The following is a 12,846-nucleotide window of genomic DNA, read 5'->3' as shown; positions in this document are numbered from 1 at the left end:
CCTGATCCAGTGTGGCCCCCATACACCATCCTCAGCCCCAGACCTTGCCTTACACTTGAGTGACTTCTCCTGGTGATTTAGCTGCATCCCCCACCCCCACCTTCAGGGACTCACTCTGAACTGTGCTCCTCAACATGTGGTCCAGAGACTAGGACCATCAGCATCCCCTGGGAGCAGGTGAAGTCCCTGGGAGGAGGTGAAGATGCAAACTTTCCAGGGCTGCCTGACTGACTGGGTCAGAATTCTGGCTGGGGAAAGGCCCAAGACTCTGGGTGTCCACAGGCCTTTCAGGGCATCCTGGTCCCCCTGAGTTCACAAGTAGTGGCAGAGAAATGCTGAAGCCTTTCACAAGCACAGAGCTGAAGCCTCGTTTGGAAAGATGTGCTCTTTAGTCCTTCCAGAGCCCCATCTGCTGCTCCAGATGGAGGCTGTGAGGGTCCCTCTCTAGAACCCAGACTCTGCACACAGGAATTGTGTCCACTGAGCCTTGAGGACCTTCACCACGAGAGGGCACTGATGCTCACCTAATGGTCACAGCTCAGCCATCCCTGGGAGCTCACTGGCTTTGTTCTGTGTCTGTTTCTCCCTCACTCCACACTCCCTCTTCTAGAGCAAACTCCTACAAAGGGATCTATAGGCCCAGTGTGTGTCAAGGCTCACCCCTGCTGCAACACCTTTGGAGAGCATGTGCTTGCATCATCCAGCCAGGCCCCAGGCTGAGCACATGGCAGCACATCCAGGGGCCAAGAAGTGCAAAGGGAGATGCAGTGAGCTCGGCTGGAAGCTTCTGGTTCCAGGACCCTGAATTCCCCTGGCCTGGCATCATCCCAGGAGCCAGTGAGCCTTCTCTGCTCTACTACTCAAGGGGGGCTGGGGAGCTGAGGGGGACACAGACACTTGTACTCATCAAGACCTCAGTGCTTCTTTCTTCCAAAGATACCCATTTTCTCTGTGCAGGTTGCCTCTGTCTCCCCCAAATTTGGCTCTTGATCACTCGTCCTTTTTGGCTCTGTCCTTATCTCAGTGGCCCTCCCCCTACTGCTAAGTCCTGGGGTCACCTTCCACTTCCACCTCTTGCTCTTGTGTCCTTGTTTCAGCCTCTGATTCTGGGGCATCCAAATAATATCTCTGCCCAGCGAAGAGCTGAGAGGGATGTTGTGGCAGGGACTCAGCTACAGGGGACCCCTCCCTCCCATTGCTGGTTCTTTCCAACCCACCCCGCCTGGGCTTGTTCCTGTCTCTGGATAGGAGGCAATTATGCAGCTTGGAATGGGGAGGCAGGGTGACGTGTGGGAAGGGACAATGTGTGATAGCAGGGAGGATATACAGAGGAGGAGTTGTTCTGAAGCTATTATACTGGACCAATGCCCAGGGAGGTTTGGAGGGAGCTTGAACTAGAAGGGCAAAGCCCCTGGGTCCCCAGATATCCATAGTCATGCCACATTGGCAGGTTGGGCAGGCTCTGCCCTGGGCCTTGCTGCTGCTTCTCTTAGGTTCCCAGTTCCTGGTGACTCAAGGATCAAGATCTGAAGAGGAAGCAGAGAGTGATAACCAAAAAGCCATGCAGAGCTACTTCCTTGCCACTGTGGAGTATGCCTTACACATATTCAACTTGCAGAGCAATGACACGAAGGCCTACAGGCTGGTGCGCATCCTGAATTCCAGGAGGGAGCTGGTAGGTACCACACCCTGGCCTAATAATCTGCACTTGCTATGAAGTCAGGATCAGGAGGGGGGGGCGGTCCTATCTAGGGATCTTGTTCTGAAGTCCATAAAATAGAGCAAAAATACAAACTATACAGTTAGTTTCAGTTTTATGAAAGAATTTGAAATTTTAAATACCCAGGTCAATGTCTACTGCAGGTAGGATGTTCTAATTTTCATCCTTTGATGAAGTTACTTATTGATGATCAAAATACAGACTATGAGGCGCTAAAGATCCTGAATAAGGAAAAGAACAAGACAGAAAGGAGGAGGAGGAGATAGATTGAGAAAATTTCCGAGGAGAGGGTTTGAGGAAATAATCTAGCAAAACAAATGCAAACAGAAACAGAACAGATACCAAGAGAAAGGGAGGTAGAAGGGCCTGAGAATCAGGGCAGTAAGGATTCTCCCTCATCCAGAGTAGCCTCTGTGACCTCCAGGCCTCTTCTCTGGGCTCCTACCTGTGGTCTCCACCTACGGGGATGGATGCTATTCTATACTCTTCCCCGACCATGGTTCTCAACCCTAGGGCAGTGTCCTTGTAATGGAGTGTCTACAGAATGTAGCTAGGAAGGTTGTTTTCATGTGGGCTGCAGCAGGAACATGTACGGTCATGTGTGTATGTGTGTCAGGTGTAGGTGTGGGTGTGAGTGTTTTAGTGAGTGTGTGAGAGCGTGAATATGGGTAAGTATGAGTTTTTGAGTGAGTGTGTGTGTCCCTTTGTGTGACTGTGTGTGTAGGTGTGGGTGTGAGTAGCATGAGTGTGTCACTGAGTGTGTGTAGTATGTGTGCAAGCATGTGTGTGTGTACACATGTTAGGGCCCAGGACATTCCTCTCTCCCTCTGGACCTCTGCCCCAAGAACCTGAGGGAAGGACAGTGGGAGCTCCACCCTGCCCGGAGCTCCAGCCTCCTGCTGTGCCAGGTCCCGTCTGGTTCTGCTGCCCGAGCTCTCGCAGATTAGACCTCTGGGATCCCTAGATCTGCACTCACATTGAGTTAGGGTATTGGGAGTAATTAAGTGTGGAGTGGGGTGGGAAAGGAATGGAAAGAATTGAGCAGAGAAGAGTATACAGAAGGAATACAGAAAATTCCACCTTCACTTTGTAATAGGGCAAGAGGTATCTGGAAGCCATAGTTGGGGGGAATGAGGGTTGTGTGCAAAAGTGGGCACTCTCAGGCTCACATGAGTGTTCACAGCACTGCAAGCTAACTTCCTGTTGTCAAGCAAGTGAAAGTTGTGACGATGGAGCGGTAGATGAGTCTCCTACCCTGGAGCTGACATTACTCAGCAGAATCTTGCAAAGCCAACACCCTCCCAGGCACCTGACCCCCGGAGTGCTGTTGTAGCTTCAGAAGCATGCTAGAAGTCAGGCTGGGTCTCCCTGGAGCATTTGGGAACATGGGGCTGCAGGGTGCGATGTATAAATGGTGTGTGACCAGGCCTGCGTCTACCCCAGGTCTCACAGCAAACACAGGCCTCTTTGCTTGAATTCTCCAAGCTTAGCTTTAACCCCAGCAAGCTGATCCAGGCCCAGAGGCAGCTCCCTACGTAGAGGAGTGTTTGGGGCTCTCCCCACACTGCATGGGTCTACACTGGCAGTTGTGCAAGGGAACCAGGAGGCAGATTCTCACATTAATGTCGATGTCTATTACAGTTCATGGAGAAGAACACAATGGCATTCTCCATGGAATTGCAGCTTAGAAGAACAAGATGTGGGAAATTTGACGAAGACATTGACAACTGTCCCTTTCAAGCAAGTTCAGGGCAGAACAATGTAAGACATGCAGCAGATCCCTGGGGTCACACAGCTGAGGATCCAGCTTAGGACAGATGTGGAGGTGAAGCAGATGACAGTGCCATTCCTAGGGACACAGACGAGTGAGGGAGCTGCAGGTACTGCTCTCCCCACCACTGGTGCTGCAATAGGAGCCCAGCTGGACAGGCCATCCTCAGGGTCCACTTGTAGCCCCCTGGCCAATCTGGGAACCACCTCTGCCCACTCACCCCATTCCAGTTGCCTGGCCCTTGGGCCCCAGTGATGACAGATTGCTCTTGGCCACACGGGTCCATGTCTCCTGGGAAAGCCATAGGATGTCCCTTCTCTTGTCTTCATTGACGTGCCTTCTGCACAGAATTCAGGAGGAAAATATTGAGATGGGCAACATGGCCTTTGCCAGATTGGCTTTCTCAGGTCCCCTTGAGAAAAGAGCCTGTGGGGTGGGGATTGAGGAGGGGACCACCGCCCTCCTTCCCATGCCCTGACCAGATTCCATGGACTATCAGCTGCTGCACCAGTGAGAATGGTCAAGGTGAACCCCAGCTCTGGGACTAACCCAACTAGGGTGAAGGGCTCCTCTGAAATAGCACCCCCTGGGAGAGAGCACCCCAATGCTATGCTAGGACCATAGGTCACACTGGTTCAGCTTGAGTGTTTTCCTGGAGACCACAGGGCTAAGGATGAGAAAATGGTAGAGGAGCCCCTGAGGTCAGGACAAGGTCCTGAGTTCAGAACAACCAGGGCTCAGGTGGGGCTCTGGCTGAGGACCACAGCCTGCATCCCCAGCTGCTCACCCCAGTATGGGTGGTTGGGATGTGTGCTGTGTTTAAAGCAGGAGCCACTGTTTCTAACCATTCTCCACCCACCCTCCATCCCTGTGCTTACCCTCAGATCATCACCTGCTTCTTCATCATCAGCACTGAGCCCTGGAACACAATGTTCGAACTCTGGAACAAGACCTGCTTGGAGGGACACCTGCATGGCTCAGTTGGTTAAGCATCTGCCTTTGGCTCAGGTCATGATCCCAGGGTCCTGGGATCGAGTCCTGCATCGGTATCCCTGCTCAGTGGGGAGTCTGCTTCTCCCTCTCTCTCTCTGCCTGCTGCTCCCCCCGGCTTGTGCTCTCTCCCTGTGTCAAAAAAATACTAGAAAAATATTAAAAAAAAAAAAAAAACCTGCTTGGATGGTGCCCACTGATGAAATGTCAGCACATCTGGCTCTGGTTGTTCTTCTCCTGGACACCAGTGATGTCCTGTGGGTCTCCCTTCAGTGGCTGAGCAGCTCCAAGTTGTGTTCTCTTTATTTGCAAATATTTCGTGTCTCATATCTGGACATTGTGAAAATTCCTCCTGCTCATTTTCTTCATGTAAAAAAATCATTAAACATTAGCATTTCAAGAAGCTTGTGCAGCATGGTTCCAGACAGAGGGGCTGGGCACGTGAAGGGCTCATCCTAACAGGGCAGTCGAGCGGGCCTAGGGTGATGGTTCTCCTCCCTCTCAGACCTCCAGAGTCATCTCCCAGTGGCCCAACCTGGAAGTACAGGAGTCTCTGAGCTGCTGCCTTGGGGCTCATGAGGAATGACCTGCTCCCTAGAGGTTCAATGACCATGACCCGGCAGAAAACCCAAAGTGCAGGATGGATGCAGACAGGCACTCAGACCCTGAGGACACATGAGGCCCCCGTCTTGAGGGGCTTGCTCACACCCATTCCCTGGTCCACACAGCTGTGAGGATGTGGGAGCATCTGTAGCCTCCACCCACAGAGTGGTCCAGCTGCCAGCAGGAGCAGCAAGTCCTGGAGCCTCAGAAATGTTCCATTAGTGTCTCCCCACCTTTGGACAAGGAGGCTGCATTTTCATGAAATCCCAGGAGACCCACAGACAATTGAATTTTGAGTGGCACTGCTCTACCAAATGCTATGAGACTCTGCCTGCATCTCCCGGGTGCAGATTTAGCAGACAATTTCTGCAAAAAGAGTTCAACTGTGTTGGCCTTTGTGGGCCATCAGTCTTGGTCTCATCTCCTCAGTGTTGCTTTGAAAGCTCCATAGAAAATATGAATACATATTACAGTGTTGTCTTCCAGTGAGACTGTATTTACACACACAGGCAGGGTATGTGTTTGATCCTCAGGCTGTGGCTGCCACCACCCCCACCCCTGCCAAAGTAAAGGCCCCTCCAGTGCCCGTGAAGCTGATGCACCCAGTGTCCCACAGTGTCATCACCTATAATTTAATCTTGGGCTGAAAATACATTTATAATTAACATTTTATTTTAATGATTATCAGATTATTATTTTAAAAATCCACATTCTATATTGGGTAGAGGGGTTTACAGACACTGTGGAAGTAGACTGGTTCACTCACCTTTCAACTCTGTTGCTTCCTTTATAATGTTTAGCCTTCTTGGTATCAGCTCTGAGACAGGTGATAGAACCTTCTAACTTCATGTGCAGATGCCTGTTTGCCTGTAACAGGATCAGCTGCTGTGGTGAATGGTCCAACTCTGTGGTGTTACTGGGATTCAGGTTCATGAGTACTGGAGCTTCTTGATGGAGCACTCCTCTTAGCATCACCTCACTGCAAACTGTACTGCTCTCGAGGCTACTGGTCTCGATCCAACCATGTACCGTATCACCACTGCTATGAGAACATTCTTGCAGTTGCCCTCTGACTAGTGATGTGTGGGAAGGAGCTGGCCCACAATACAGGACTTTGCAGGGAGCTAGAGATGTCTACACTTGGGGTGGGTGATGAGTTTATCTCCTTGTCTCACATGGGAGAGAAATGTGACTTGGACCCTCCATGCTTGTGTGGCTCTGTGAGGATAATGGATTCAAGATGAGCACTGGGGACCACACCCAATGTGGCACCAGTGGGCACCAGGTGTTGCAAGTGGTGAGGAGTGAGCATCAGGGTGCCCCCAGTGGGCAGGCTGGATGGGGGATGGACCGAATCCTTCAGTACCAGGAGCTGGGCCTGCAGCTGGGGTTGCAGTTCACCCATGGGCAAGGCCTGTATGCCCACCATCTCCATCAGTGTGTCCTCCCCAGGGTCACTGATAATCACAGTGGTGAGAACAACTCCTGGAATCTGCACTTTAGTGTCACCTCAGTGGCAGCACTAAGGCCCGCCTTAACTCTTGTCCTCAAGCCTGTGACCGAGGGTCGGATGCTATGGACCAATGCACAAGGTCCACATGGACCTGAGCAGAGACAAGGAAAGAAGCAAGTAGTCAGAGTGACTCCAAACTAGGGAGAATGTGCCAGAAAACACAATACTTCTACTCCATAACCCTGAATATTATCCCAAATGGCACCCTTTGGAGAAAGCATGGAGGATGCTATCCCAGGGAGCATGTGGGCAATTGGAGTGTAGATGGCTAAGGGCAGGGCCAAGGCTGCAGGACTGACATGTGGCAGAGTTGGGCAGGCTCTCTCAATTCCAGTCCAGGGCCCCCAGCCAGCTCCCTGGGGCTCCCTGGAAACCAAGGGGAATGAATCACAGTTGGCCAGTGCTATATGGTCCCCAGGGTTCTCAGTGGCTTCACACCAGGAAATGGCCTTTGTCACTCACTGCCTAGGGCAGAGAGGGTCAGCCAGAGAGTGGGAGCCTGAGCCCCTCTAAACTTGACCCTGTCCTCACCTTCCATGGGCAAATCCCACCTGTGTTCTCTCCCCGTGGTCTGATGCCTAGGGAGAGAGGGTGTGCTCAAGCACGAGGAGTATTGTGATCCTGAACAGGGCTTCTGCCATGGCCACACTCATCCTTCGACCAGAGCCTTGAAGGCTGCAGACATCTGGCTCTACCTGCCAGCCCTGCTCACTGAGGCAGGATGGCTCCAGGCAGCCCATTCCCAGTGCTTTCTCAAGCTCACTCCACAGCCCTGGCCTGGGTCCCCTTCCCTGGATATTCGGATTTCTTCCCTCTCCTGACCCCAGGAAGGCAGCTTAGGCTTATTCAACAAACCTACTCTGAAAGGAGGAGAAGTGGGCGGGATCTCCAGAGCCAGGTAGAGGTGGACAGGGTAAGAGAGGAAAGGTTTCCCCACAGTACATGATCCTCAATCCTACATCTGTTACAAAGTTGGAGCACCTGGAGCATGGACTCACTGTCAGGCCCTGAGGCCAGAGTCTCTGGGGGGGGGGGGAAGGCAGGAGAACCCTTAACAAAGCCCCACAGGTGTGGTCTGAGGCAGGATTTAGCAAGTCTCTGCCAGGAGCCATGACTTGATGCCTGCTTTGTGGGCTCTGAACACACAAGAGACTGTCTCCTGGAGCTACCTGATGGGACTTGAGTAGAATTAGTGCAGTGGCTATGGAAAATACATTGGGATCACAGTGGGTAAAGAGCTCCCTTTACGCTTCCTTCTGCAGATTGAGGATTGACTCAGGACAGTCCAGTGTGGGGGGTAGACAGGAGGTTGGTTGGTGGGAGAGTCTTCAAGAAAAATGTACTAAAGTCTGCTACCAGATGGGAAGGCTATGGGAGAACACAGTTGTGTCCATTCTGAGTGATGTTCAGCTGGCAGCAAGGAAGCCCACTGTCAGGCTTTCCCCATGGCTCTGCCTGGGAGATCATACATTCCTGGGAAGCCCATCCAGGTCTCTACAGAGGATGAACCCTGAAGATATCTAATACCACATGTGTACTGTGAGTCCCCAGGGAGACCCTGAGATGTGGACTGGAAGGTACAGGTAGTTCATTTGGGAGATGATCACAAGGGGCACACTGAGGGGAAGGGAAGCAGAAAAGGGAGACAGTCAACATGGCTGTTGTTATGGGTCACAGTCCTGCTGGACTATGTGAGAACCCTGTGGATCTTGTCTCTGACCTGCATCTGTGGTGCTGGAACTCTAAGCCTTTTCCTGCTGCAGCTCTATGTGGGGATGGAGTGTTGTCCTTGGGCCTACCTCTCCCCACTGAGGTGTGCCTACTCTGCAGATGGGGTACCAGTTGTACAGAGAAAGCCCTGAGTAGAACTTAGGGGAGAATAGGACCTTTCAGTGAAGTGGAGAGTGTCAGGTACTGGGTGGTCCAGTGAGCACTGGAAGGACAGCTAGTTGGGGGAGGGGAGCCACAGCTCCAAGACCAAATGCAGACCCTGCTTATTTGTGTAAATAGTCTTACTGGAACACAACACTCATATTTGTGTTTACATTGTTTATAGAACTTTCAAAGCAAAGTCGGGGATCTGAGAACAATGCCATATGGCCCACAAAGGCCAAAACAGTTACACTCTACGTACAGAAAACGTTTGCCAATCCTCTTTTAGGGGATTCAGGCTGAGTCTCATAGCATCTGGGAGAGCAGTGCCTTTCAAATGGTAAGTGTCCATGGGTCTCCTGGGAATTCAAGAAAATGCAGCTTCCTTGTGCAAAGGTGGGGAGACACTAATGGATCATTTCTGAGGCTCCAGGACTTGCTGCTGCTACTGGTGGCTGGACCACTCTGTGGGTGGAGGCTACAGATGCTCCCACATCCTCACAGCTGTGTGGACCAGGGAATGGGTGTGAGCAAGCCCCCAAAGACCCACAGAGGAGGGCCTCATGTGTCCTGAGGGCCTGAGGTCCTGTCTGGGTTCACCTTGCAATTTGGGTTCTCTGCCAAGTCATGGGCATTGCACCTTTGGGGACAAAAGTGATCCCTCATGAGCCACAAGACAGCAGCTCAGAAGTACCTTGTGCTTCCAGACTGTGACACCTGGACTGGCTCCAGAGGTCCAAGAGGGAAGAGAACCCACCCCCATGTGCCCACCCTACTGCTCTGCTGGGATCAGTCCTTCACCTGCACAGCCCCTCTGGAACCATGCCACACAAAGCTTCTTGAAATGCAGATATTTAATGATATATTCTACACGAAAAAATTGGACAGTGAGGAATTTCCATAATGCCTGGAAGTGAGACCCGGACACTTGCAAGAGAACAACCTGGTGTTGTCACCTACATAAAAATGCTGGTGTCCAGAAGAAGAACAGCTAGAGGCCAGGTGGGGATGGCCTCAATCAAAGGAAGCCCTCCAAGCAGGTCTTGTTCAGGAGTTCAAACTTTGTCCTCCAGGGCTCAGTGCTGATGGTGAAGAAGCAGGTGATGGTCTGAGGGAACAAGCACAAGAATGGAGGGTGGGTAGAGAATACTGGAAATCAGTGGCTCCAGCTTTAAATACAGCACACATCCCAACCACCCACCCCAAGGTGAGCAGCTAGGGATGCAGGCTGTGGTCTTCTGATGTACCCCCATCCAAGGTCTTCATATTCTGGACCTAGGACCTTGTCCTGACCTCAGGGGCACCTGTGTCATACTCCCTACCTTGGCTTGTGGTCTCCAGGGGAACACTCAGGCTGACTCAGTGTGACCCATGCCCCAATGCAGCATTGGGGTGCTCTTTACCAGTGAGTGCTAACTCAGAGGAGCCTCTGGTCAAGGTGGGCTTGCCCTAGAGCTGGGGTTCACATTGACATTTTCCCTTGTACCAGGAGATGGTAGTTCACTGGGACCCAGGTCAGGACATAGGAGAAAGGGCAGTAAGCCCTTCCTTAAACCCCACCCCTTCAGACTGTTGACAGAACCAAGGGGAACTCCAAAATAGTCAGTGAGGCAAAGGTGCTGTAGGCCACCTTAACATGCCCCTATTCCTGGAGGTCAGGAAGGGAAGTGGATAAAGCTCAGAGAAGAGAATCCTGTCTCAGCCCCAGGAGACCTGGACGCTCATTGCCAGGACCAATCTGATACCAGTGTGGCCCAGGGCACAGGGAGCTGGAATGGAGTGAGTGGGCAGACTTGGTTCCCAGATTGGCCAGGAGACTGCAAGGGGAACTTGGGGCTGGCTGGCCCACTTGGGTTCCTACTGCAGCACCAGCAGTGGACATGGCAGTGTCTGCAGCTCCCTCACTCGTCTGTGTCCCTAAGAATGACACTGTCATTTGCTTCACCTCCACATCTGTCCCAAGCTGCATCCTCAGCTGTGTGACCCAAGGGATCTGCTGTGTGTCTTACATTGTTCAGCTCTGGACTTTCTTGAAAGGGACAGTTGTCAATGTCTTCATCAAATTTCTCACATTCAGTTCTGCGAAGCTTTATCTCCATGGAGAATGTCAGGATGTCTTCTATCTGTGGTACATGGAGACGTTACAGTCTCAACCCACCTCTTGGTTTGCTTGAGCAACTACTAGTGTAGATCCATGCAAGGTGGGGAGAGCCCCAAACACTCCTCCACACAGGGAGCTGCCTCTGGGCCTTGGTCAGCTTGCTGGGGGTAAAGCCAACTTGGGGAATTCAGAGCAAAGAAGCCTGAGGTTGTTGAGGCCAGGGATAGATGTCGGCTGAGTCACACACCATTCATATATCACACCTTGCAGCATTATGTCCCCAGATACGCCAGGGAGACCCAACCTGACTTCCATCACGTTTCTGAAGCTACAACACACTCTCAGGAGACAGGTGCCAAGTGCCTGGGAAGGTGTTGGCTCTGCAAGAGTTTTGCTGAGTAATGTCAGCCCCAGAGTAGGAGACTCATTTATGACTCCACTGGCACACCTTTCACCTGCCTGAGAACAGGAAAATGTCCTGCATGTTGCTGGAACACTGAGCACATGAGCGCGCACACACACACACACACACACACACACACAGACATACACACACCAACTATGGCTTCTGGATACCTCTTGTCCTATTACAAAGTGCAGCTGGAATTTTCTATACTCTTCTCCACTCTGTCTACTTCATTCCATCCTATATCCCCCACTCCACCCTCCATTACTCCCCACACCCTAACTCAGTGTGAGTGCAGATCTAGGAGCCCAGAGCAGAACTCAGAGAGAGCTTAGGCAGCAGAACCAGCCGGGATGTGACCCAGCAGTGGTCACAGAGTCTGGAGCTCTCTGCAGGGTGGAGCTCCCACTGCCCTTCCCTCAGGGTCTTGGGGCAGAGGTCCAGAGGGAGAGAAAGGAATGGCCCAGGCCCTAACATGTGCACACATGCACACACACTCACAGACATACACTCAGACACACATATACACACTTTCACACACTCACTCCTATACACTCACACTTGCACACATACTAACACAAACTCACTCACCCACTAACACACACTCACTCACATCCACATGTACATACAGACACACACAAAGAGACACACACTCACTCAACTCACACTTTCACATACACACACATACTCATTGACACAGTCATACCTACACCCTCTCACCGCCCAAACACACATGGCCATATATGCTCCTGATGCAGCCCACGTGAAAACAGCATTCTTGGCTGCATTCTGTAGACACTCCATTATAAGGACAATGCTCTAGGATATTGAGAACCATGGTCTGGGAAGAGTATAGAATAGCATCCATCCCCATAGGTGGAGACCACAGGGAGGAGCCCAGAGAAGAGGCCCAGAGGTCACAGAGGCTACTCTGGATGAGGGAGAATCCTTACTGCCCTGACCCTCAAGCCCTGCTCCCTCCCTCTCTCTCAGTGTCTGCTCTCTGTTTTCTAATCATCTCCTTGTATTTGTTCCTTAGAATATTTCCTCAACAGATCTCATCTGTGGATCTTTTCCTTGGTCAGGATCTTTATCACTTCATAGGTTATATTTTGAGGTCATTCATCATTAATGTTATAAAATGATGAAGATTGAAAACACACCTTATATGAGAGTAGATGTTGTCTGAGGTATTTAAATTTCCAAATTTTTTATTTTATAAAACTGAATCTAACTGGACAGGTTGTATTTTCCCTGTTTTATGGACTTCAGATGGTGAACAAGATCCCTCAATAAGACCCCTCCTCCCACAACATTGACTTTATAGCAAGTGCAGGTCATCAGGCAGGAAGATGTGGTCACCTACCTGTTCCTTCCAGGAATTCAGGATGCGCACCAGCCTGTAGGCCATTGAGTCCTTGCTCTGTAGGTTGAATATGTGTAAGGCATACTCCACAGTGGCAGGGAAATGACGTTCTATGTCCTTTTGTTCATTATTGTCCCTCTTCTCTTGGGAACTCCAGCTGTGAGTCACCAGGAGTTGGGAACTTAGTAGTAGCAGGAGCAAGGCCCAGGGCAGAGCCCATCTGAACTGCCAGTGCAGCATGGCTGCAGGAATCTGGGCACCCATGGCCTTTGCCTTCCCAGCTCAGGCTCCTACCTGAGCCTCCCTGGGCATTGGTCCAGTATAATAGCTTCAGAACAACTCCTCCTCTGTATATCCTCCCTGCTATCACACATTGTCCCTTCCCACACGTCACCCTGCCTCCCCATTCCAAGCTGCATAATTGCCTCCTATCCAGAGACAGGAACAAGCCCAGGCAGGGTGGGTTGGAAAGAACCAGCAATGGGAGGGAGGGGTCCCCTGTAG

The 12,846-nt window shown here is 51.4% G+C and overlaps 2 protein-coding genes across 2 annotated transcripts; one reads left to right on the top strand and one right to left on the bottom strand.

Annotated features, from left to right (window-relative positions):
- The first annotated feature begins 1,389 nt into the window (after positions 1–1,389).
- Positions 1,390–4,480, top strand: LOC116641969 (cystatin-9-like). The gene is made up of 3 exons (XM_032419973.1): positions 1,390–1,675; positions 3,362–3,481; positions 4,376–4,480. Exons 1-3 carry the CDS (start codon positions 1,436–1,438, stop codon positions 4,478–4,480), a joined length of 465 nt encoding a protein of 154 aa, XP_032275864.1. The 5' UTR covers positions 1,390–1,435.
- A 4,961-nt stretch (positions 4,481–9,441) lies between these two features.
- On the bottom strand, positions 9,442–12,688 carry LOC116641548 (cystatin-9-like). Its single transcript, XM_032419303.1, has 3 exons — positions 12,343–12,688; positions 10,479–10,592; positions 9,442–9,577 (listed from the first exon to the last, which is right to left on the bottom strand). Exons 1-3 carry the CDS (start codon positions 12,604–12,606, stop codon positions 9,488–9,490), a joined length of 468 nt encoding a protein of 155 aa, XP_032275194.1. The 5' UTR covers positions 12,607–12,688; the 3' UTR covers positions 9,442–9,487.
- Between the last annotated feature and the right edge of the window lie 158 nt (positions 12,689–12,846).

Source organism: Phoca vitulina, unplaced genomic scaffold (assembly GCF_004348235.1).
Source record: "Phoca vitulina isolate PV1807 unplaced genomic scaffold, GSC_HSeal_1.0 scaffold22, whole genome shotgun sequence".
NCBI classification, from domain to species: Eukaryota; Metazoa; Chordata; class Mammalia; order Carnivora; family Phocidae; genus Phoca; species Phoca vitulina.
Note: the sequence above shows the minus strand (reverse complement) of the source record. Positions and strands in the feature narration are given on the sequence as shown.

What these genes read in the sequence shown, in the direction of transcription:
- LOC116641969 (XM_032419973.1), top strand. Translation starts at nt 1,436, where the DNA reads ATGCCACATTGGCAGGTTGGGCAGGCTCTGCCCTGGGCCTTGCTGCTG. An exon ending in TGAATTCCAGGAGGGAGCTG is followed by an intron (nt 1,676 to 3,361) that starts GTAGGTACCACA and finishes TGTCTATTACAG; the next exon opens with TTCATGGAGAAGAACACAAT. An exon ending in CAAGTTCAGGGCAGAACAAT is followed by an intron (nt 3,482 to 4,375) that starts GTAAGACATGCA and finishes GCTTACCCTCAG; the next exon opens with ATCATCACCTGCTTCTTCAT.
- LOC116641548 (XM_032419303.1), bottom strand. Translation starts at nt 12,606, where the DNA reads ATGGGTGCCCAGATTCCTGCAGCCATGCTGCACTGGCAGTTCAGATGG. An exon ending in TGAATTCCTGGAAGGAACAG is followed by an intron (nt 10,593 to 12,342) that starts GTAGGTGACCAC and finishes CATGTACCACAG; the next exon opens with ATAGAAGACATCCTGACATT. An exon ending in AAAGTCCAGAGCTGAACAAT is followed by an intron (nt 9,578 to 10,478) that starts GTAAGACACACA and finishes TTGTTCCCTCAG; the next exon opens with ACCATCACCTGCTTCTTCAC.